Source organism: Gopherus flavomarginatus, chromosome 3 (assembly GCF_025201925.1).
Source record: "Gopherus flavomarginatus isolate rGopFla2 chromosome 3, rGopFla2.mat.asm, whole genome shotgun sequence".
Classification (NCBI taxonomy): Eukaryota; Metazoa; Chordata; order Testudines; family Testudinidae; genus Gopherus; species Gopherus flavomarginatus.
In genome coordinates, this window is record NC_066619.1 from 217519909 (window position 1) to 217545073 (window position 25165).

A 25165-nucleotide genomic window follows, 5' to 3' on the forward strand; every position below is an offset into this window, starting at 1 on the left:
TCTTAGATTGAGAACGGCGTAGTTGACGCTATTAAAGTGCCCAAACAAAAGAAATGGTTGCAACTTCCAGGCCAGATGTAGTTTGGAGAACTTGTGCTCTCCCCTGCTGCTATATAATCATGTAATAAATAAATTCAACAGTGAAACTGAGATTGTGTGAACTTTACTAACAAATCATGGGCATATATTTTCATTCTAAACAGCAGATATAATTCTTACCATGGTTTCCAATTGCCTTCCCCAGCCTACCAACTTCAGCTCAATCAACTCTCTCTTATTCATGCAGTAGTCATTCTCAGACTTTGGGGCCAGGTACTCAACTGCTCCCATCTGGGCCAGAGAAGATTGAGAGATTGGCACAGACCCTACCTTGTGTTCAGGTTGACTGAGAATTGGTATACCTTCTCCCCCTTTCAGGCATTATAGGGATCAAATTATTATGGATTTAATGGTTCCAGTGGTCCCACAATAATAGCTGTGAGGCAAGCTTGGTCAAACTTGTCTATAAAGTTCTGCTTTCGTCCATTCTTTCATGTAGAGAAGATCCTATGGAGCAATCCTAGCTTTAAAATTGGTGGCAAATCTTGATGTGGAGGGATTGGATGGAAAGAGGAATTAACTGTGTTGCAGCTGATTGAGAATGATAAATTTAAAACCATTTGTAGATCTTCCTCAACAATTGACTTGCCCTTCTCTGGAGCAGGGAAATATCTCCAATTAAACATTTACTTACAAATGCATTTGGAGCTCCAGAACTTCCAGAATGTTTATTATGGAAGAAACTTTCTGGATTTACTTGGCCAGCCATATCCTTTGGCAATTTCTGATCCAAAAAACACTGCCAAAGATTGAAAATGTGAGTGTTGCTTGGAATAGAGATTTGGATACACAACTATCTCCAACCCAGTGGAATACAATTGTCTAATATTACAAAAGCAAATATAGACCTGAGACTACAGCTTATTCACCAAAAGACATTTTTTCAAATATACTGGTCCCCATATAAGGTAATGGACCTCATAAATGCTGACCACTGTTGAAATGAACTCCCTTGATGCTGCACTAGCTCTTTGTTTCGAGAGTGCCTCATACCAAGAATTTCTTGTATGAGATGGGTCAAATGACCAGGGCCATCCCTAGAAGGGTGCAGGGCCTGGAGCAGAAGTGATGGACTCGTTTCTTCTGGAACCGACTGTGCTGGCCAATCACATCTGCGTGCAGGGGCTCCCAAAGCATGGGGCCCAGAGTGGTCCCCCCGATTCGCCCTACCAAAAGGGGATGAGGGGGAGGGGTGTTGCAAACCTGTTGTAGGGAGGTTATAGGATTGCCACCCTCACTTCTGTGCTGCCTTCAGAGCTGGACAGAGGTGGGGAGGAAGGGGTGTGGAGGTATCTGCAGCTGGGAGAGATATCTAAGAACAGCCGTGCAGGAAAAGAGCAAGTCCTGTCCTGCCTCGACTAGCACCAACGAGCCCCCTTTGCTGGGATGCTCCCATCAGGACAGGGAAGATCGGATCCAACTCCACAAGCCTCCTCCAGCTGCAGGAACTTCTGGGGCTGCTGCACAGTCCCAGAGTGTCCTGCAGCAGAAGGAGGCAACCGGAGGTGAGTCTGGTCTCGTCCATCCCCTGCACAGCTTCTCTGGGTGGGGGAGAGAAGTCCTGTCCCTCCACAGCCCTGCTGGAGCAAGGAGCCCCATTTGCTGGGGTGCTTCTAGGAATAAGGGAAGATTAGACCCATGTTCACAAGCCTCCTCCAGCTGCAGGAACCTCTGGGGCTGCTGTCCAGTCCCAGAGAGCATTCTGTGGCAGGGGGGAGGCATCTGGAGGTGGGTCTGGTCTTCCCCCTCGCCCCAGTAGTTGTGCAGGGGATGGACAAGTCCTGTCCCTCCCCAGCCTAACTGAAGCTAGGAGCCCCCTTTGCTGGGGCACTCCTAGGAACAAGGGGACGTGGGATGGTCTGTGTTGCATCTCTCATGGCTGCAAAATTGGAAGGGCCCTATATATAGGGAACTAAATATATCAATACACAACATAAAAAGGATTTTGGTTAGCACATAGAATTATGAGAAGTTAACTTAAAAATAGTTAAGTTAATATTTACTAACACCACTGTAGACACAGCTAGATTGAAGGAAGAATTGTAGGTTGATGTCAATTCTGTGACCTCTTGAGGGAGTAGATTTACTAGATCAATGTATAAACCTGGTCTGTCACTGTAGTAAGTATGTATGATACACCTGCAGTGCTTGTAGCACCGATATACCCTATTACTAGATTCCTTACCTCTCCCTCGTCCAAGATGTTTGGGTTGTGCTTCTTTTCCAGCATATTTTTTTCCAGGCATAGCCATGAAGGCTCCAGTGAACTCTCAGGATTTCATGCCTCCCAGCTGAACAGAATGGAGGTATAGCTCTGCTTCCATTTTCTCTTCTTAGCTCAGGATGAGGTCAATAGGGAATGGTTCCCCCACTGTCTTCAGAAATAAATCTGAAAAGGTTGGATACCTGCTGTGAGAGAGCTCTTGCCTTGCTGCTAACAAAGTTCACACATTGTGACTATGCCCCAAATTTGCTCCCTTTCTTGGGAGTACCTTTATACCTCAAGAGCACCTGGGGAGACTTAAATAAAATACATAAATCTTAGATAAATCTTTCTGCTGAGCTGGTCCTAAGGTCCCTCCCACCCCAATGTAGGACCTGTCTGCCCCCTCCCAGTTCTGTCTGCCTCAAGGAGACACAGAACTTGTTTACGCTACAGGTTTGAATCTAAGGGTATGTTAACACTGCAGTTAAAAACCCATAGCTGGCCTGTGCCAGTCCAAGTCCTACGAGACTAAGTCAGCTAAGGGCCTGTTTAATTGCAGTGTAGACGTTCAGGCTCGGGCTGGAGCCTAGGCTCGGGAACCCTCCCCTCTTCAGGGATCCCAGAGCCTGGGCTGCAGCACAAGCCCGAATGTCTACACAGCAATTAAACTGTGCCTTAGCTCGAACTCCTGGAGCCCAAGTCAGCTGGCATGGGCCAGCCCTGGGTGTTTAATTGTAGTGTAGACATATTCAAAAAGAAACAACCTGCTCTGTGTGACTAAATGAGTCTAGGGAATAATTCTACAGCATCCTGGAATCTGATATTAGTTACATACCCCCTCAAGAATTCTTGGAATCACTACAAATGTGTCTTACTCACATCTGGCTCCAAGTAGATTTGTATTAAATTCAATTAGTTTTGGTTTGCAAAAGTTAGTGTGAATGAGCATCTTTGTGTTCATGCATCTAGAGTTTTGTTTGGAGTGTCAGGTTTGTATTGCTCCTAAAACATGAAGCAAAATTCACTCCTGATTATTTAGTTTCATCTTGGTTCACATAGAAACCAAATGAATCCAGGAGTTTCAACAGGTTTTGGTTTCTGTGTTTCTCAGTAAGGGAACTTTTTGTGCAATCTGTATTATGTTTCCAGCTTGTAACTAACCTGTAAACCAGTCCTGGTTTGGGGAAAGGGAGCAGGGAGGTTGTCAGGTTTTTTTGCAAACATTTTTTGAGATCTAGTTGAGAGATAATACTGCATCTCCTCTCTGAAGTCAGTCTTACTTCTCTATCTGACAGATAGTGGGAAAGAAAATGATGATAAAAAGGTACAGTAACTCCTCACTTAACGTTGTACCTCTGTTCCTGAAAAATGCAACTTTAAGTGGCTTGAGGGGGGTTAGGTTCCAGGGCAGCTTCCCCTACTCTGCAAACATCAGGGGCAGGGGGCTCAACCCTCAGCCCGCCCACTCCACCTCTTCCCCCAATCCCCCACCCTTGACTCTCCTCTTCTCCCCCCCTTTACTTCGCACAGTGCGTCCTGGGTCCTCCCCCTTCCCTTCTAAATGCTGCGTTCAGGAGGTGGGGGGAGGGAGGAGGAAGGCATGCTGAGTCCTTGCTCCTCCTCCGCCCGAGGCAATCAGCTGGCCTGCGTGTTTGGGAGGCGGGGGGGAGGAGCCTGCATGAGGAGTCCTCACTCCTCCCCCCTCCCTCCAGCCTCCGAAACGCCACAAGCCAGCTGATTGCCACCAGCGGGAAGCGAGGGAGGTACGCCAAGTCCTTGCTCCTCCCACTTCCCTCCTGCCTGAGACAATCAGCTGGCTTGCGGTGTTTAGGAGGCAGGAGAGAGCGAGGAGGAAGGATTTGGCACAGGCTCCCCCCACCTCCTGCCTGGGGCAATCAGCTGGCTTGCAGCATTCAGGAGGCAGGGGAGGGAGGGAGAGCCTGCGTGCCGAGTCCTCGCTCCTCCCCCTTCCCTCCAAAACGCCACAAGCCAGCTGATTGGGACCGGCAGGAGGTGGGGGAAGGAGGGGGAAGGCACTGATCTGCGGGGTCTGCTGGCAGGCGGAAGGCACTGCAGGGGGTGCGCATAGGGAGGCTGCCAGCTGTGGAGAAAGCAGGCAGCCAAACAACGTAGTGACAGGCATTATTCAATAATAAAGATCATGAAAGGCACAAAATTATTAACATCAGTTGGTGTAAGACATGACACTTGACTTAATTCTGATTTGCAGCCCAGTGTACCTTTATCCTAAGCCATAAGGTATTTTGAATAGTAGTAAAAGGATGAGGATTTATTATCTCTGCATCCCGTCCAGAGGTTCAGTTCTGGACCCCAGGATTCTGAAGTGAGGTGCTGGGAAGCATGCTCAGTGACAATAGAATGGATGTTAGAGGCAACCCTTCTGTAGGGTTAACTGAGCAAATACAAACTAAAATGTTTAACAATTATATTTTTTGTTGATGGCCAACTGTGCATTCAGCAGCAGGATTTTCAGATTGTTGTATTGTTTTCCTCCTCTCTTTAATGATTTTACTGATTGAACAATTGGCTTCAGGTGTCCTGCTTTTGGATTTATCCCAATGTGGTGATTTGGAGGAAAGTTTCCTTAACACAGTGTAATTTGGGAGTGTGTAGGATAATTGGATCCCACATCTTTGAAGATGCAGATATTCCAAGTTTTCCAGATTTTTAGGGTCTGTTCTGTGCTTTGCTGGAGTCCCCAGAAAAATGTGCATGATAGTCCCTAAATAAGTGCAGCTGACATATGGTGGTGTTGAAATAGTGGATTGTGGTGCTGATAGAAGGGGGCTTTTCTTCCTTCCTCCTTCTCCCTCTTTGTTAACAGCACTTCATACTCCTTTGATGTTGTGGGGAGTATATGGCACCTCATGGCCCAGTAGGTAAGTCAAAGGAGTGGGTAGCACATAGGTGGAACTATCTCTTTAAATCCCCTTGATACCAAGGGGGAGGAGAGCGAGGGGGAGAACACAAACACGGCACTTATCTGTAAAGTTATGGTGATGACTGTACTTTGAGCTCCTCCTCAGTGCCGATGGCTGTGGCAGAGCCCTAGAGATCTCAATTGCAAACAACGGATGCTTTAGAGCTCTTCAAAAACAAATTTCTTTTTTGCTAGAAATTGTTAGGCAACCTATATGTAGGTGTTGCGACCATTCCTAAGTAGTATTATTTGTACCATTCTAAACCACTCAACACAACCAAAGCACAGATATTGAAATTCATATTGCCTAATTTATCTAGCCCCATAAAGCTAAAGGTACTTTACATTTTAACACTTAGATTTTGTGTACAGGAAACTACCTCTTACAGACCAATTTTATAGTCTAAAACAGAAAACAGAAAATCTGTTTTGGACAATAAATAAGAACCATTTAACAGTCTAGCACAGTTGTTTCTTCACAGCTCATCAGTGTTTTATAACCCAGTTTGCAACATTAATCAGCTTTAATTTTAAAATACTGAAATATATGATATGGTAATGATTTTGTTTATTTGTTGCTGATTTCAATTTTTTCATTTAGAATTTCTTAAATGGATCATATTTGTATTCTCATTAAAAGTCTTTCACATGGAATATTCATGAACTTACAGCTTATTATTGTAGAGAATCATTTCACTAAGCCCAGAACTGATGGCTGTGTAGCTTGGTTTAGTTTGGGTAAATTTTAGCACAGAAGCCACGTTGTCCTTATCTGTGTTCAGATGCTGAGATATAGTCTTATTAATGTTTTAAATTTCAAACATACTGTGTATCATGGCTTGGATGACTTATATTTCTCACTGGTTTGATGAAGATGATTGGTATGAAGGACACCAAAGAGTAAGAATTCTTTGTTAAAATTACCATTTTCCATTTTACTGCCTTACATTTTACTTCATTGCACTGCTGTTTCTCTGTGTTACATATACCATTAGCATTATTTGTATTGCAGTACTGAGAATGGATCATTAATGTTTATTTATATGGTCTTAACCCTGAGATAAGTATGTAATGACATATTTTGAAGATTTCAGTATAATGTAATATGAATAACCAGCAGAACTGTATCTTTCAGGCTTGGAACTTCAGTTGCCAAATAGCTGCATTTTTATTTTCTTGTTGCATACTTTAATATGTAGTAAATTTTCAAAGATGAAATTAAATGTTCCATTTTAGTCTGTTAGAGGGAATGACTGTAATAGCTATTGGTTCTAATCAACTAACTACAGTAAAGAATAGAATAGAGTGGGGAAAATCTGAATAAGACAATATTTAAAAAATAGAGCATAGAACTTTACCTCGGGTCATCTCCATGTTGTACTCTGGATGTTGATATAGGATTTTATGGAACGAGTGACATTATTTCAAAACCAGAAGAGTGGTTGCTATGGCAACCTTTGCAAGATGTCTTGGAAAAAATGTTTAAATGTGTTTTGATTACCATATGCTTTGGGCAAGCTTGATCTATTACTGTTTTTCATAGGTTTAAGACAGGAATATAATGAAAGGCATATATCTTTTGATATGTTATGCCCTCTTTTAATGTAATTGCTTGGTGTCTTTTTCATATTTTTCTTTTAATGGTATATTTCTCAGCCATTAAATCATGTTGCAGCAGGAGTTGCTGGCTTCTCTGTTTTACAGTAGTTCTTTATTAGTTAACTATATGTGTGATTTGTTAAATGCAAATTATGTGCCCACAGCTGCAATGTAGAGCTAGAAGATTTTAATCTTTTTTTCTCATTCTCATCTACTGTATCTTTTATATTGCATAGTTGCTTTTGATACAGGCTCATTCTCTAGCAGCCACTCATAAGGTAAGCAATTGTGAGATTAGTGGTAGCTATATCTCAGACCAATAATGCTCTAAGGACAAGCAGACAGCAGGAAGGAGGCTATGCTATGGTGTGGCTGGTAACCTTCTCCTGGGAGACAAAAACAGATTCCCTACCTCAGGGTTCTCAAATATTTTCGTAGTATGGGACACACCTTGATAATCTTGTGGACTGCCTACCTCTCTTTCATCATCTACTGTGGCTGTGTTGGCTATAGCAATAGTCAGCATGGCAATAGAAAGTATTTTATATCTTTAGTATCAGAGGGGTAGCCGTGTTAGTCTGGATCTGTAAAAGCAGCAAAGAATCCTATGGCACCTTATAGACTAACAGATGTTTTGGAGCATGAGCTTTCGTGGGTGAATACCCACTTCTTCAGATGCATGAGCCATGCATCTGAAGAAGTGGGTATTCACCCACGAAAGCTCATGCTCCAAAACATCTGTTAGTCTATAAGGTGCCACAGGATTCTTTAATATATTTAGCTGTCTCTTTAATTGCATTTAACATCTGAAAACTAATCCTAATATCATATGAACAGCCAGCTCTCAAAAGATGTTAGTTTGAAACCTGTGTTACGTGTTGATTCAAGTTGACATAACTACTTGTATGATTCAACATGTCTGGCTGTGTGCTGTTAGGAATATTAGCGTATATAGTGACCACTCAGAAGCACTGGTGTTAACATTTGGCTTTTCATTTTATTGCAGTTCTAGAAGAAAGAATTTGAAGAAGGAAAAGAATAAAATTTTATGATCTAGGGATGAGAAGATATAATTTATAGATAGCACTGACAGAGTTGCTTATAGTTAAGGTCATCCAATACTTTTGTTATAAGACCATTTTGTTACAGTAGCTCATAACTTTGCCAAACTTTAACTGTTTGGGCTGAAATTTTCCATGCAGGTATCTTTTTTTTACTGGTCTTTCTAAAATGGAACTTCTGAGCTCCTTGGCTCACCCTGTGAAATCAATAGTACCACAGAAGCCAGTGTTATTGAACAGGACATACAATCAGGCTCTTATCCCCATTGGTGAAGTACTGCCAAATCAAGTGTAGCCAGAGGTGCACAACCTTTCCAATAATGCAATGTCAGCTTGCCAGGTGCTTGAGGATCAGACATAGGTTTTCATATTTTAATCCGTTGTAAATGCACACAATTACATATTTATGTCAAGCATGCTGTAATTGTATGTAGCAATTGACAAAATATATGTAGAAGTCTGAAAAATATCAGCAGGAAAATGGCGCTAGCAACTCTATCTCTTCAAGTATGTTTTTATCTTTGAGGCAGTCACATGCATTCTGAAAGGCAAGGCAAGTCTTATTCTGTAGGGTAAATGTGATATTTTTATTGTTCAGATTCATTAAAAATGCTTTCAACAAAGATTATACAAATATTATCCATCCTTTTTACTTCAATGGTTACTTATCATTCAATAGACATTTATAGAAATTTAGTAAGTTCTCATTATTAAAGTTGCATTAAAACGCCACAAGTCAATTAATTTTAGCTGAACTTTAGCCTGTACAAGAACTCTCTACTCTTTCCTTTGCTTGTTCTCAACGGTTCCCTGCTTCTTCAAAGGTATGAGAAAGATATGCGCAGTTTGGGGACCATGGATTGTACACAGCAGACCTAAGAAGATTTTCCTGTCTGTCTTCAATGATATTGATCCACATTGGATAAGCACATTAGCTGGATAGTTCTACTAAAATGATCAGCAATAAAGTAGTTTAACTATATTTAACATTTTAATTGTCATCATTTGGTTACAGAACTGAAATCTTATTGAGAAGTATGGGGCATTTAACACTTACTTTAGAGCAGCACAGGAACCAAATTTATGTAATTACCCTTTATTGTGACTGTCATAATAAATGAAAAACTTATTAGTGGTCCAGAAAAGCTTTGCAAGGCTTTGAGCTGTTCAAGGCAGTGAATTTACAGTTTCAGTCAGACTGCATTGGTTCAATTCATATTCAGAAGGCCATTTTCGCTACACAAGGGCTAGAAATTTGATGGCCCATATCTAGAACTGGAAATTCATTACATTTGTTTGCCACCATATGCAAAGCAGAACTTTTGCCCCTGTTGATTGGTGTGTACCTAATGAGATAGTTATCATTAATATCTGCTTTAAAGGGGGAGTCTACCACTTACTCAGGAACACAAAATAATGTTAAGAAGCCATCATTTGATGTAGCTGATTTTTGCCATCTATTGCTGTTTCTAACTTTCCCTTCTTAGCTGAGGTTACCAAGGAGTTGTTAACTAATGAGCATCAGATAACTTCTCTGCCAATATTCTGACCTTTCATGGTTGGATTCCACAATAATTTAAGATATAGAGAGGGATTAATGTAAGGTAGAGCAGCTGGGGAGCACAGCTCGTTCTACTTTGCTAAAAACACCACCCTCCTCTTCTGTCTGATTATTTTTTTTAAGTAGTGCTTCCCCACAACTCCCCAACCTCCTTGGTTGGTTAAGTGAGAACTCCTTCTGTTTCCAGCTACTTTAACAGCTGGCAGAGATGGTGGATTTACCTTTTAACCATGGGCAAAGGACATTGATTCATATTAATGTTAGATCTGTGAGCAGTCTCAGAGCCCCATCTAATATAGGTTCTATCAATTTGCATACAGGATTTGGTGGGAATGCTGGTAAAGTCACATTAAGTTGACTTCCTTTGATCCTATTGGCCAGATCCCAGAGGGATCAGCTAGAATACATCCAGAGGTACACATGCTGGAGCAACATCTCTTTCACCCAGGATAGCATTCATTGTGTATTCCCTCTCTCATCAGCTCATTTCAGTTTGTTGGTGTGCTGTATCCAAACTGTTTTATTTTCTGTTGAACACACTTACTGTTCTTCTTGTAAACTTTTTCAGCTTTAGTTAGATAGGTCCTCTTTATTTGACTTATTTTCTTCCTCTACCCTACTTTAAAAAATGGTTCCTTAATGCTTTGCCTCTATTTCAAACTGAATGTTATGGAAATTTTTTAAACAACATAGCTTCAGAACTCTCTTTTTGGGGAAGTTTGGGGTAAAAATTTAAAACAAACTCTAATACGATATGAATGTGCCATATGAAATGTCAGGGGCTTAGCTTTTTGGAGATATGGGAGGAAGTATTTACAATCAGTCTTATAACTAAAAGGTAGACTCAGCTGCATCTCCATAAGTGTTTTAAATAATCTCCATGCTTTGCAATTACATTTTAGAATCTCACAAGTTCCCTTTAGTATTCAGAAGCCAAATTAATGAATTTTGTGAATGTAGTGAGTGAACAAGCACAGTTGGGAGAGGAGGGGCATGAAGGCAAAGATGACATAAACTGTACATTGTTTATTTATTTGACAAATGTATTTATTTTAGTTTTAATTTATAATACTTCATAGTATACATTATTTTACAAGAAGGAGGGAGAAATGTTCTCCTTAACCTCTGCGGATAGGACAAGAAGCAATGAGCTTAAATTGCAGCAAGGGCAGTTTAGATTGGACATTAGGAAAAATGTCCTAGCTGTCAGAGTGATTAAGCACTGGAATAAATTGCTTAAGAAGGTTATGGAATCTCCATCACTGGAGGTTTTTAACTGCAGGTTAAACAAACACCTGTCAGGAATGGTCAAGATAATACTTAGTCCTGCCTTGAGTGCAGGGGACTGGACTAGATGATGTCTTGAGGTAACTTCCAGTCCTACGATGTTATGATTTAAGAGATTAAATTCGTTTATTGGCTTTCGGGTTGTACATGTGTCCTGAATATTTCAGTGTTCAGCCTTGGTACTCTGCATTATCTCTTCTAGAACCAGTACATTTAACATCTGAAGATCAGTTGGGACTTAATTTTTCTTTGCATCCTCCAGTTCCTTTGGAAGAGGAATAGTGTACCAATTGTACCATTATTCCTATGTGAGGCTTACTCCCACTGAGGTTGGGGGAGAGTGGAAGTGTGTGGAGGGGCTGACTGGACAGTTACCCAGACACCAGGATGGATAAAACATTTTGTTTGGTGTTTGTACAGATGTACTAGCACAATGGAGACCTGGTCCATGACTGGGGCTAATACAAATAATAATAAAATTAGATTTAATTTAATAACAAACCTGTTTTAAAATTTAATTTGAAATTATGACAACCTATGTTAAGGCTTAAACTAACTATAATCTATTAAAATAATTTAAATTAGATAAAAATAATATTAAGCAATACATGTTTGCTGCCAAGTTTCACTGAAAGTCAAACCACTGAACTGGTGGATGTCACAAGCTAAGTACCTGGAACTGGATTTTGAAGTGCTCAACCAGCTTTTGATGGCAGTAGTTTCTTCTGCAGGTGCAGAAAGAATATTGTCTTCATTTCAGTTTATTCAGCTAGTTCAGTGACTAGTTCATTCAAAGTTAAGAAACTGATTAGGAATTGAAAATGCAGGAAAACTTGTTTTCCTGTTCCAATCTATGAATAAAAACTAGGTGTGTGAGGATGAGATCTACTAGTTTTAAAATCTTGACAGATATTGTGACTAGAAACAAGCAGTTCAATTCCCTAACTACAGATAATACTTCCTTCATGGAGATGAATATAAGAACATAAGAATGGCCATACTGGGTCAGACCAAAGGTAGTAACTTTTTTTAGCAAATAGTAAATTTGTAAATAGTAAATTTGCTACAAAATGCATTTTGCATGGCACCAAATTTCACAAATTTGGGTCAAATTCAGCTCATAGTTTCAGCTGCGGGAAAAAAAGTCATTTCTTTTTTTTTAGGAAAAAAAGTCAGAACAGTTCCTCTCAGCCATTTTGAAACAAATTAATTTGACTTTTTGTTTTGAAATATTTGATTCAGCCCATTAATCAAAAAGTCACTTATTCACTTAGCTCTATTTCTTTGTTTAGTAAATCAGTTAGGTTTAAATACATACCATGTTTTGATAAACTTTTTGATAATCATATTTTCTATGTTTTCAGCATGTTTAATGTAGTTTTATTTAACTAATAAAATTAAATTGTTGTTTTTGAGCATTTTTAACTGAACTCAAACTTCCATCAAAAAAGAGCTTGACAGAAGTCAAAAGTAACAAATTAATTATCATCTGGTAAATGAGAAATGCATCAGTCATCATTTTCTCACATCGTAAAAGTGTAAAATTTTAGAATCTGAATAAATGTAAGTTAATTATAGCGTTACTAAAATAAACTTGCATAGTTATAATGTATCCCCCTGATTAGCCGCCCCCCCCCCCCAAAAGCATCAGATTTAATGTAAAGGGTATATGGTGGTTAGAAATCAACATATTTTAATAAAAAAGAACTAGAGCACTTGTGGCACCTTAGAGACTAACAAATTTATTTCAGCATGAGCTTTCGTGAGCTACAGCTCACTTCTTCGGATGCATATGCTATAGCTCATGAAAGCTCATTCTGAAATAAATTTGTTAGTCTCTAAGGTGCCACAAGTACTCCTGTTCTTTTTGCGCATACAGACTAACACGACTGTTACTCTGAAACATGTTTTAATGGTTACCGATCAATGAGAATCGACTTTTCTTTAAGAAAATAACTGAAAAAAATGCAAAACAAAATTAAAATCAATTATTTTAATTAGCATTTCCTGCTTGGTGATTTTGATCATGATTTAAATCAATCCTCCTGTCAGAGACCCTTGGATTTCCCAGTAATTTTAGGACATTCATGTTGTTAAAGAGACAAATCCCTGTACCTCTTCTATGAGTCAACAGACTCCTTCCTTGCAAGAGATGATGCACCTAAACTGCTCGGTTCACAATGCATGTTTTCCTCTGCCATTAATTTTTTCACAGAGGTGGGTATCAAGGCCCCCTGTCTTTAAGCAGATATCATCCCTATATCTCTATCAGAAGTATGAACTAGATCTTTTAACTGTTATATTGTCATTGACATGCTGCCAAAAATTAGTATTTGTAGCACACAGAGGCAAGGGTTTGGATTCAGAAGTCTATTTTTGAGTATATGTATGCCAAATGTAAATTATTAAAAGCAAACATTTCCTATATGGTCAACACAATAATTCTCGTTTAGTATTTTTAAATTTCCCAACAGCTGGGAATAATGAATTTGTTTGCATAATTGATAGTCAGTGACAAGGGAGTCAGTAGAAGGAGACACGCATTCTATATGGACATTCAGAAAATGGGGCTTTGGATAATCAGTATCCCACTGTATAAATGTATCAAAGATTTGGTATATTCACATTCATGCACTCACACAATAACGTATATATCAGTATAAACAAGATATATATTCCTTATGGGTCAAAATCACCGGTGGATTGAGGATATGCAACGGTATTGATTGTGGTCAATATACCAGTGTATATATAGTAACATCGATCTATCCATCTATCCAAAACAGTAGCCTTTTTAAGTCCAGTGAAGAGGCATGACTGGCATAGTACAGCATCCTTTATTTATCAGGGTGTGTGTCTCTGTGCCTATATGTTGTACAGTGCCAGTCATGCCTCTTCACTGGACTTGAAAAGGCTACTGTTTTGCAAATAACAATGTAGTACAATCATGAAATACAGCAAATAGATGAAATACATAGAGTACATGAAATAGAGCAAAACAGGTTAGATTAAAATGGTACCTCTTAAAGAGCTGCAGTTGCCAGGTTACTGACACTGCCGTTTTGTGTGTTTGGTGCGACATAATGCTCAGGCTTTTTTTCTGCATCCTTTAGTAAGTCTGCATTATCCTTGGAACATCAGGGTTTAGTTCCTTCCTCTGTTGAGTAAAGTGATTTCTTTCTACATCCAGATCAAGAGATGGTATATTTTGGGAGCTGCAAGGTTTTGGAGTGGACATGGAAATTCTTAAGTGGTTCACAAAAAATGATACCTATTCTAAGGTAGGGATAATTTAGGCATGTATCTATAAATAATGATATAGCTGTAGCCATTCATCCAATCCATTTTGTCATATGGGTTTGTTATTTAATAATAGTATCTCTGTTGTAAACAGACTTTCAGTTTAATGCTGGTTTCTGTATTGAGTAATTAGGAAGGACTTATTATGTTTCTGCTGATGCCAATTGAAAAAGAAAAGGCTTGGGATTTTCTCTCTCTCCTAGGAAACTGTAGACATTCTTCAATAATAGCTTCCTTAGTGCTGTGTACGTTTTACAGAATTTTTGAGTAAGCAAAATTTTTCTGCATAATTTACGTGCTATATATAAATATAAAATAATTGTTTCTATTTTGAATAGAAATTATGAGTTTAACAGAGGATGACTGAAAAATCAACATTGCTAAAGATGTAATGTAACAGTTTGGATTTATATTTATATTGCTTTTCTAATTTGCTGCTATTTTCTTCACGCTGATGTTCTGATGAATGCTGCTTTCTGTCTGTCATAGTATAATTCCCAGATCTGAACCTTAGCATCCAAAATACGGGTACTAGCATGAATTTCCCTAAGCTTAATTACCAGCTTAGATCTGATATGCTGCCACCAATCAGGACTTAGGTAGAGCGCCTGATAGACTCTGGTCTCCCCCAAAACCTTCCCTGGGGACCCCAAGACCCAGATTCCCTGAGTCTCACAACAGAGGGGAATAAACCATTTCCCTTCCCCCTCCTTTCTTCTTCCCAGCTGTTCCCACCCTGGGTACACTAGGAGAGAGAGACAGATTCAAGCTCCGTGAATCTAAACAAAGGGATTCCCCCTTCACCCTTCCTCCTTCCCCTCACCCAGGGGCAATACAGATTCAAGCTCTGTGAATCTAACACAAAGAGGAAATTTATCCTTCCCTTCTCCTCACCAATTCCCTGTTGAGTACAGACTCAATTCCCTTGAGCCTCAACTGGGGAAAAAATCAAACAGGTCTTAAAAAGCAAAACTTTTAATAAAAAGTATCAGAGGGTAGCCGTGTTAGTCTGGATCTGTAAAAGCAGCAAAGAATCCTGTGGCACCTTATAGACTAACAGACGTTTTGGAGCATGAGCTTTCGTGGGTGAATACCCACTTCCTCTGATTTGTGTCCATTTATCCTTTTCCGTAGAGACTGTCCAGTTTGGCCGATGTACATAGCAGAGGGGCATTGCTGGCATATGATGGCGTATATTACATTGGTGGATGTGCAGGTGAATGAACCAGTGATGGTGTGGCTGATCTGGTTAGGTCCTGTGATGGTGTCGCTGGTGTAGATATGTGGGCAGAGTTGGCATCGAGGTTTGTTGCATGGATTGGTTCCTGAGCTAGAGTTATTATGGTGTGGTGTGCAGTTACTGGTGAGAATATGTTTCAGGTTGGCAGGTTGTCTGTGGGCAAGGATTGGCCTGCCACCCAAGGCCTGTGAAAGTGTGGGATCATTGTCCAGGATGGGTTGTAGATCCTTGATGATGCGTTGGAGGGGTTTTAGCTGGGGGCTGTATGTGATGGCCAGTGGAGTCCTGTTGGTTTCTCTCTTGGGTTTGTCTTGCAGTAGGAGGCTTCTGGGTACACGTCTGGCTCTGTTGATCTGTTTCCTTATTTCCTCGAGCAGGTATTGTAGTTTTGAGAATGCTTGGTGGAGATTTTGTAGGTGTTGGTCTCTGTCTGAGGGGTCAGAGCAGATGCGGTTGTACCTCAGTGCTTGGCTGTAGACAATGGATGGTGTGATGTGCCCGGGATGGAAGCTGGAGGCATGAAGATAGGCATAGCGGTCGGTGGGTTTTCGATATAGGGTGGTGTTAATGTGACCATCACTTATTTGCACCGTGGTGTCAAGAAAGTGGACCTCCCGTGTAGATTGGTCCAGGCTGAGGTTGATGGTGGGGTGGAAGCTGTTGAAATCATGGTGGAATTTTTCCAGAGTCTCCTTCCCATGGGTCCAGATGATGAAGATGTCATCAATGTAGCGTAGATAGAGAAGGGGTGTGAGTGGACGAGAGCTGAGGAAGCGTTGTTCCAGGTCGGCCATGAAGATATTGGCATATTGTGGGGCCATGCGGGTGCCCATAGCAGTGCCACTGATCTGAAGATATATATTGTCATCAAATTTGAAATAGTTGTGTGTAAGTATAAAGGCACAGAGCTCAGCAGCCAGTTGTGCTGTGGCATCATCAGGGATAGTGTTCCTGACAGCTTGTATTCCATCTGTGTGTGGGATGTTTGTGTAGAGAGCCTCTACATCCATGGTGGCTAGGATGGTGTTTTCTGGGAGGTCACCAATGCATTGTAGTTTCCTCAGGAAATCAGTGGTGTCGCGGAGATAGCTGGGAGTGCTGGTGGCATAGGGTCTGAGTAGAGAGTCCATATATCCAGACAATCCTTCAGTGAGAGTGCCAATGCCCGAGATGATGGGGCGTCCAGGATTTCCGGGTTTGTGGATCTTGGGCAGTAGATAGAATAACCCTGGTCGGGGCTCTGGGGGTATGTTGATTTCTTCTGGTGTTAGTGTAGGGAGTGTCCTGAGTAGATGCTGTAGTTTCTTAGTGTATTCCTCAGTGGGATCTGAGGGAAGTGGCCTGTAGAATTTGGTATTGGAGAGTTGTCTGGCTGCCTCCTTTTGATAGTCAGACCTGTTCATGATGACAACGGCATCTCCTTTATCAGCCTCTTTGATGATAATGTCAGGGTGGTTTCTGAGGCTGTGGATGGCATTGCGTTCTGCACGACTTAGGTTGTGAGGCAAGCGATGTTGTTGTTCCACGATTTCTGCCTGTGCACGCCGGCGGAAGCATTCAGTGTATAGGTCCAGGCTGTCATTTCGACCCTCAGGAGGAGTCCATGTGGAGTTCTTTTTCTTGTGCTGTGGTGGGAGGGCACCCGTGTATCAGTGCACTGTTCAGTGTTGTCCTGGAAGTATTCTTTGAGTCGGAGACGGCGAAAGTAGGCTTCCAGATCGCCACAGAACTGTATCATGTTGGTGGGGGTGGCAGGGCAGAAAGAGAGTCCCCGAGATAGGACAGACTTTTCTTCTGGGCTGAGTGTGTAGTTGGATAGATTGACGATATTGCTGGGTGGGTTAGGGGTACCACTGTTGTGGCCCCATGTGGCAGGTAGGAGTTTAGACAGCTTACAGTCCTTTTTCCTTTGAAGAGAGGTGAAGTGAGTAATGTAGATCTCCTGTCTTATTCTAGTGAAGTCCGTTTGTATAGAAGTTTGGTTATTAATGAGAGTCTCCAGGTTGGAGAGCTCTTTTTTGATGTTTTCCTGTTTGCTGTATAGGATGCTGATCAGGTGGTTCCTCAGTTTTTTTGATAGAGTATGACATAATGTCTCACTGTGGTCTGTGTAGTATGTAGATAGCAGTGGATTTTTTACCTTTAGTCCATTTGGTATGATGTCCATCCGTTTGCATTTGGAAAGGAAGATGATATCTGTCTGTATTTGTGCAAGTTTCTTCATGAGGTTGATGGATTTCCATTCCATACGGCTAAATGCAGTGCCTTGCATGGTGTCAAGTATCAGAGGGTAGCCGTGTTAGTCTGGATCTGTAAAAGCAGCAAAGAATCCTGTTGCACCTTATAGACTAACAGACGTTTTGGAGCATGAGCTTTCGTGGGTGAATACCCACTTCCTCAGATGCATGTAATGGAAATATCCAGGGGCAGGTATATATATGTGTGCTAGCAAGCAAGCTAGAGATAACGAGGTCAGTTCAATCAGGGAGGATGAGGCCCTGTTCTAGCAGTTTAGGTGTGAAAACCAAGAGAGGAGAAACTGTTTCTGTAATTGGCAAGCCATTCACAGTATGAGTTATCTTTGTAATTTAGATGGTAAATATTACAGGGTCTTTCAGCTTATAGACAATAGAAAGAAAGCTTTCTCCAGCAGAAATACAATTGAAAATACTTTCACTCAAATACACATTAAAACTCTACCAGCCAGATACACAGTTGCAAATACAGAAAAACAATTAAAAAGACTAAACTGTCTTTCTACTTTTGTACTTACAAAATTGGAACAGAAGATTAGAGAGCCTGTAGGTATGTGTGGTCACTCTCAGAGCCTAGAGAGAGCAAAGCAAAACCCAAAACTACAGACAAAGGCTTCCCTCCACCGAGATTTGAAAGTATCTTGTTTCGTGATTGGTCCTCTGGTCAGGTGTTTTTTTGGTTCCCTGTTTGTTAACCCTTTACAGGTAAAAGAGACATTAACCCTTAACTATCTGTTTATGACACTGTCTCATACTATGAGCACGTTTAATGAAACCTGCAATGTCTGAGGAAATCTGCTGGATACTAGCCTGATGCATAGTGTTGATAAGAGACATGACAATCCTTGTAAATTATTATTTAAGTTCTTTAGCTGTAATGGATTTCAGACTAAATACTTCCTTTATCATGAAATAAAATCAAAGTATTTTGCAAACAGACAGTGTCACTGAAACTCTTTAGAAATAACAAAAGAAAATCAGCAAGTTTACAAGAGATACTAGAGTAAAGTTTGAAGTAGTTTATACATTATAGCTCAGGGTAAATACTAAAATATTCTGAAAATGTAGATTTAAATGTAGTTGCAAATCAAAAATAGTAAAAACAACTGTGTAAGGATTTAATACAGAAATGATGCTGTTTAAGCATGTGTGATTATCTCAACAAAATAGTAATAAATCTTAAAATCATATTTTCCCTCTTAAATGCAGTGTTAAGAGCATAATTTCATTTTGAGAGCATATTTTAATAAAACCACTGACTTATCAAAGTCAAAAAATATAATATTTTCAAATGACCTGGCTCATCTTGTTTCTGAGTCACCTGCTGCTGAGTCTCTCTAAAAGGTGTATTTCTATCTTTTCATAAAGTTACTTTTTGCCTTTTTATAAACATATTCAGAAAGGAGAAAATACAGCCAAATTCATGTTGCAAATAGAAGTACAGTAGTTAATGTGATATATATTTTTTGATATAGACATACATCAATTGTGAAATAGATTGAAAATACAAACTCATTTCACAGCCATCAGATGGCAATGACTCTTGGTCACCATTAACCTGGCCTTCATTCACACCAGCAACCTAAAGGCTTTGCATCCCGTTAATGATACATTCAGCTACCCAGACTTCTTTATATCATTTAAAAATACAGAGTACTACGTACAATACACCAAGCAAGCACATTGAAGGAAAGAGTGGAGCTGTCTCTAATGCATAATTGCTGTTTTCTTGTGGTTGATGAGGGTAATCGTAAGCCCAGTGTGAGAACCCCTTCCTCTCCCTGCATGAGCTCTGGAATGGAGCTTTAAGCCTTGGAAGTCTCCCTGTCTTTAGGCTTTTAAAATTATATTTTCCTGTTGACTGAATTTCAGTGAGCCATCGTATAATCCGGCTAAAGGGAAACAAGAAATGTTGTTAAAATGAAAGCTTTACTTAATACTTTACATTTCAAATGCTTTAACTGTTTTTCCATCTTTTTTGGATCTTTAATAAAAGGTTAAAAGGATTTTTAATGGTGTGTTTGCCATGGTACTAAGCAGGCTGAGATCTCTTTATTTCAAACCATGGACCTTGTTTAACATGGTTTAATGTTGGACAGTGACTGGGTTTTTTAACACCTTTCGCTCATTTATTCCCTCTAACTTAATACAACAAGTGCCTTGCCCACCATCCCAGGGCACTCTATTCCTAACGGTGGCCACCAATCCTCTTTGCTCTCAACCCCCGCTACCGGGCCTCTGCTTTCCGTAATAATGATGTTGGCTCTGGTACTTTCTGCAGACTTAAGAAGTTGACGTTGCATCAGCTGACGCTTAGTTTGTATTTGAGAGGTTATCTTTATATATCTATATATCTATATCTATATATCTCTCTATATATGAGCTAGAGACTTTAACTTGTTTTTTTAAATGAAAGCTTAGATATTGCAGAAGCTGATGGCCCACACTTGACGACAGAGTCCTCCTTGCCCAATGTGAGTGGATTTTGCAAGCCATAGGGTGAACCGCTTCTTAAGGAATTTTCTCTCCAAGCTTCCCAGTCTGATTTCACACTTTCCCCATTGTACTTCATTGCATGTTAAAGTAATATTAGGACAGTGGAAAATAAACAATAACTCACTATAATGTGATAAGTATGGATCCTTAGTTGTGTACCCTTATTTTTGTATTGGTGCTATTTATTTCCTTTGCTTTGACTTTACCCTGTCAGTGCTTAACTAATAGTAATTAGTATTCAGTCTGCCCTTCAATGCCTGAACCCCCCACTACTGTAATCTCACTTTGGAGTCACTTTGGAGTTTGGATCTGTCATCATGAGTTTTTACTATTCCTCCACTTTTTGTGTCCTCTGCAAATTTAATCATGGCTGAAATTATGCCAGAGAAACACACAAAAAGAAAGGCATGAAGCAGTGATGATGTTGTGTGTTTGGAATCCCTAAAGTGTCCTAGTCTGGATAAGTCCTACACTAGTAGGAATGTTCTCTGCTTGGAAACTAGAGAGCCAGGGTGGGTGAAATACTGTCTTTTATTGGACTAACTTCTGATGGTGAAAGAGACAAGTTTTTGAGCTACAAAGAGCTCTTCTTCAGGCAAGCTTGGAAACTGACAGATGCTTCATACTAAGACCAAAATGGAAGCACTTAGAAGTCTTCTGTGGACTACTGGAGGCTGTAAAACACCATTGGGGAACCACTGATCTAGAGTGCAAAGGATTTGTCTCTCTCTCTCTCTCTTCTCTCTCCCTCCCGCCCTCACTGTCACTTGAACCATAGATTAATTCATATTTTTACAAAACCTACTATTTTTCATTTAAAAAATTAAATGAGGGCACATTGTCAACTCATGAAAAGTGCCTGTGGATGGGAATTGCACAGCTAATGCACTATGTGTTGAGTTGAGAATATGCTTCCCTCTTCTTAAAGAACTGTAAAAATGTTTTAATCTTTGTATTAAATATAAGTTTTATGTATTAATATAAATGAAAATTGTTTTGGAATTTTTAAGGCATCAGTACACTTCATTAGTAATCTGTATCTCCCACTGAGAGTGAGATTGTGATATCATACCCTGCTTTGTTTTACCCTGCAGTAATTAATTTGTGGGGAGGAATAGAGGTTAAATGGTTTGTTTTTGCAATTGCTCTCAGTATAGCAAAGATGATTTATGTGCAGATACGTGTGCTGTCTTGGTCATGGAGCACTATACGAAGGATGTGAATGGGCTGATTCACTATCTCATCCCCAACGAAACTAGTAACTCAGACACAATAACAAAGCATAAATCTCATCTCAAGCTTCCTTCTTGAACTTGATTTTCCCCGTGGGACCTATTCTCTCTATAGAGCCACTCCCATAATGATCCAGCAGTACTTCTGCAGCGTTATTCATGTGTCTAATACCTACTAACAAGGTGGGTCAACAGGAGAGTCCTGTTACAAAGCGGTAAGATTGTGTCCACAAAGACGTTTAACAATACATTAACATATGTCAGTTGTCTTCCTATTTATTTTTCCTGATGCATTTTAAATCTTTTATTGTAGATGTAGAATGCTGAGAAGATACGAAAAATTACGTTTTCACTGATCCAAAGAGAAAGAGTAGGAATTAAATAATTAGTCTATAATGGTTTAAAAATTCAAGAAAAAAAATCACGAAAAATATGTTGCTTAATTTGTTTTACATTGAGATGTTTGGTACACGATGTATTTTACCCACACATTTTTGTGGGGAATTAGATTTAAGAATAGTAAATGTTGAATTTTACTACAGGAAATAAAAAGAAATACTGGGACAGATCCTCAGCTGTTCTAAATCAGCTCTATTGTCTTCAATTGTCTCTTCCTGCATGTATGTTTGCCAATGGACTTAAACCCCTTTCCTTGCATAGTATGAATATCTGCATGGTTTTATTCCTGGTATATTCATTGTATCTCAGAAAACATATGGCTTTGATTTATAAAATTAAAGGATATATTTGTAAACATATTGTTGAACAAAAGTGCATTGTTGGCTCATTAAAAAAGTGTCCTGTGTATTTCTCAGTTCCATATATTTATTTTTTATAGGCAAAGATGTCACAGGTTAAGCAAGTGGGCCTTTTAGCTGCTGGATGTCAGCCTTGGAACAAAGATGTATGCGCTGCTAGTGGGGACAGATTTGCTTATTGTGCCACGCTTGCTATTTATATTTACCAGGTAAGATTACTTTTTTCTCAATAAACCACTTACTTTAGAACAATGTTCTTTGCTTTCTACTTCACTTTCAAATGTTCTTGTAGTAGTTTTGAAGTGTGGTTATAGTCAGAAAAGTGACTGTGTAGAACTGGCATCTTTTTACTCAACAGATCTACTCCAAAACAATTAAAAAAAATATTGTTACAATTTGTTTTTCAGGTCAGCATTGCAGAGCCAGTGTAGGTATAAGAGAGGGAGCAAGATTGCATGCTGACTTGTGCATCACTTTCAGAATTGTGTAGCACTGATAAGGAAATGTCAGGATTAGATTAACTGCATGCTTTCCCTTAAATGGAACATAGTGGGGAAACAGGAAGTGAGCCCAGAGGAGTTCCCGGTATACTCTGATGAGACCGAGCTGGTGTGGGGTGTGTGCAAGCTGCATTTATTTGTTTTTTATATTAACTTTAAGAAACCCCCAGTTTTAAATCCATCTCTGGTTTGATAGTGTAACAATTGTTCGTAATAGGGTAAAACATCTCTGCAGCAAATAGAGTAAGTGAGGTGCATATTATGGAGCTCAAGTGAGGGGATAAACTGAAGCCTTGCCCACTGCCTGTGGGCTGCAAAGTACTAACCATTGTTTATACTGCGAAAAAAATGAGTATTAAAAATGGCATACAAAATATAGTCAAAATTATAGTATCCATTAATACAATATGTATTGTATTACATATGTACAACAAACCTTGTATACTGGAGCTTCTCCCTGGGTCATTTCCCCTTCTTTGTTGTACTAAACCAAAAAAGCAAGTTAAGGACAGTGAACCACAAAATATACATGAAAGTAATATTAATAGTTTGACTTAAAGTGAAAAAATCAGAGTTACATCTTTACTATGTCTTTAATCAATCATGTTGTGTTAAAATGAGACAAACATAGGTTGATCCATAAATTGTGGAGCTTCTGGATTTGAAGGGTTGGATACACATTAGCACTAAATAAAGGTTCCTGGGGATTATGTTAATTGCTCGATATTGCAATCTCCCACTGATTTCACTCAAAGCAAGATGAGACCCACTGTGTTTTATAAATCACTATATCATGAGTAAATGTTTTAGGTTGATTCAGTAGCTTTCCATTAATTCCAGTGTCAAATTGTTATTTGTCTATGATTAGAGGAAGGTTCCAGGAATCATAAATTCTGTTCTCAGCTCTGCCACTGACTGGCTGTGTGACGTAGGACAAATCTCTTTCTGCTCCAGTTTAGCCATCTGTAAAATAGGTATAATACCTGTAAAGTACTTGAAAATGCTGATATGAGCAGTGCTATAGAAGTGAAATAAAAGAATATATGAAACACATGGAAGTAATTTTTTAGGAGGGAGGGGAGGGGCCTAACCGAATATTGACACATTTTCCCTGCAAATAAAATGTATATGGACCTAGCTTATTAAAGTTGCAAATACTTGGACTTGTTAAATGCAGTAGAAATCAAATTGTAGATTTTTAAGTATGGTAAGCTTCATATTCTTGTCCATTAGTGACTTGAGCTGCTACACTATCCAACTTAGCAATATATGCCATAGATATTAAGCGAGTTTACTGAAATTTGAGTATCTAAAATACATTTGTTTTGTTTTGTTTTTAGTTGGATCACCGATACAATGAATTCAAACTCCGGGCAATTATGTCTGAGCATAAAAAGACAATCACAGCAATATCTTGGTGTCCCCACAACCCTGACATGTTTGCAAGTGCTAGTGCAGATAATTTAGTGATCATTTGGAATGTGGCTGAACAAAAAGCTGTTGCAAAACTGGACAGTACAAAAGGTATCAGAGACACAGAGGTTTATTTCTTATAGCTCTTCATCTTTAAAATGGCAGAAATACTCGCAATGTACTAAATGTTGAATGATTGGTAGAGAAAGTTTTAGAAGTAGAGCAGCTATAGATGGAGCACAAAATTCTTTAGCCTCACTTCTACTGTAGTTCATTATAGAATATGAAAAAAACACAGTGTTTTTGTACATTGTTCTGAACTGTATAGTAATTGCTGAAAAACTGAATTTTTCAACTCTTCTTACAGCAAAAGCAGCCTTTCAAAATGCATTAAACTCAGCGCAAGTTTATTTGTTTTTTATTGGCAAGTAAAATAGTATAAATTATCATCAGTCATCATACTGAAATGTAGGCAATTATGATTTATGATATGGATATGAATTTTCATGACAGTTTTGCAAGGCTGAATACAAATAAAACCTGGTCTACAACAAAGGCCAGGGCCGCCTAGATGGGGCGGGGGGCTATGACAATTTGCCCCAGGCCCCGAGTCCTGAAGGGGCCCCCACAAGAATATAGTATTCTATAGTACTGCAACTTTTTTTTATGGAAGGGATCCGCAAAATTGCTTTGCCCCAGGCCCCCTGAATCGTCTGGGCGACCCTGATAAAGGCTGCTGTTCAGATGAGGCTATTTACTAATAATGATCACACTTAAATTCTATCTAAAATATAGTTTTTGGTTCAGTTTAGATAAACATCCTAATGTGCAGCTAGCTCTTCTCAAAAGTATGAAACTGTTGATCCAACTCTATTCTCTTCCCATGTGTTTTCCAACAGGCTGAGTGTAATAAGTTCCTCGGCAACAAGCCCGAGTTCCTTCCCTGCAAGCGGCTAGTGCACCCCAGGTGCTTTCCTGCAGTCAGTTTCTTCAACATGTGCCCTCTTCGATTCTGTACCTTTTCAAGTTCTGTTAGGTCCAGAAGGCCTGGGAGCCTCTCTTGGGCTTCTCAAACTTTCTGGTGCTCTGAGGCTTTTCATTTTGTTATTTTCTAGACTATATGGCATGCCTTTGAAAACCTTACACGCTGTGAGATCTAAAGGTCACATGAGAGCACAAATAGTGGGCAGGGAAATCTGAATTGATTCAGAATTTAC

General features: G+C 39.6%; 1 protein-coding gene across 9 annotated transcripts in view; it reads left to right on the top strand.

Annotated features, from left to right (window-relative positions):
* WDR17 (WD repeat domain 17) overlaps positions 1-25165 on the top strand; it is a 95165-nt gene that overhangs the window by 15220 nt on the left and 54780 nt on the right. For 2 of the 9 annotated variants that reach the window (XM_050945313.1, XM_050945309.1), the window contains exons 1-3: positions 5921-6146; positions 22116-22244; positions 23876-24059. In XM_050945313.1, the coding sequence (XP_050801270.1) occupies positions 6081-6146; positions 22116-22244; positions 23876-24059 (379 nt within the window). In that variant the 5' untranslated portion in view covers positions 5921-6080. Of the gene's footprint in view, positions 1-5916; positions 6147-13852; positions 14036-22115; positions 22245-23875; positions 24060-25165 lie in introns of those variants that run through there. The other 7 variants (XM_050945305.1, XM_050945306.1, XM_050945311.1 and 4 more) reach the window with 6 other exon arrangements.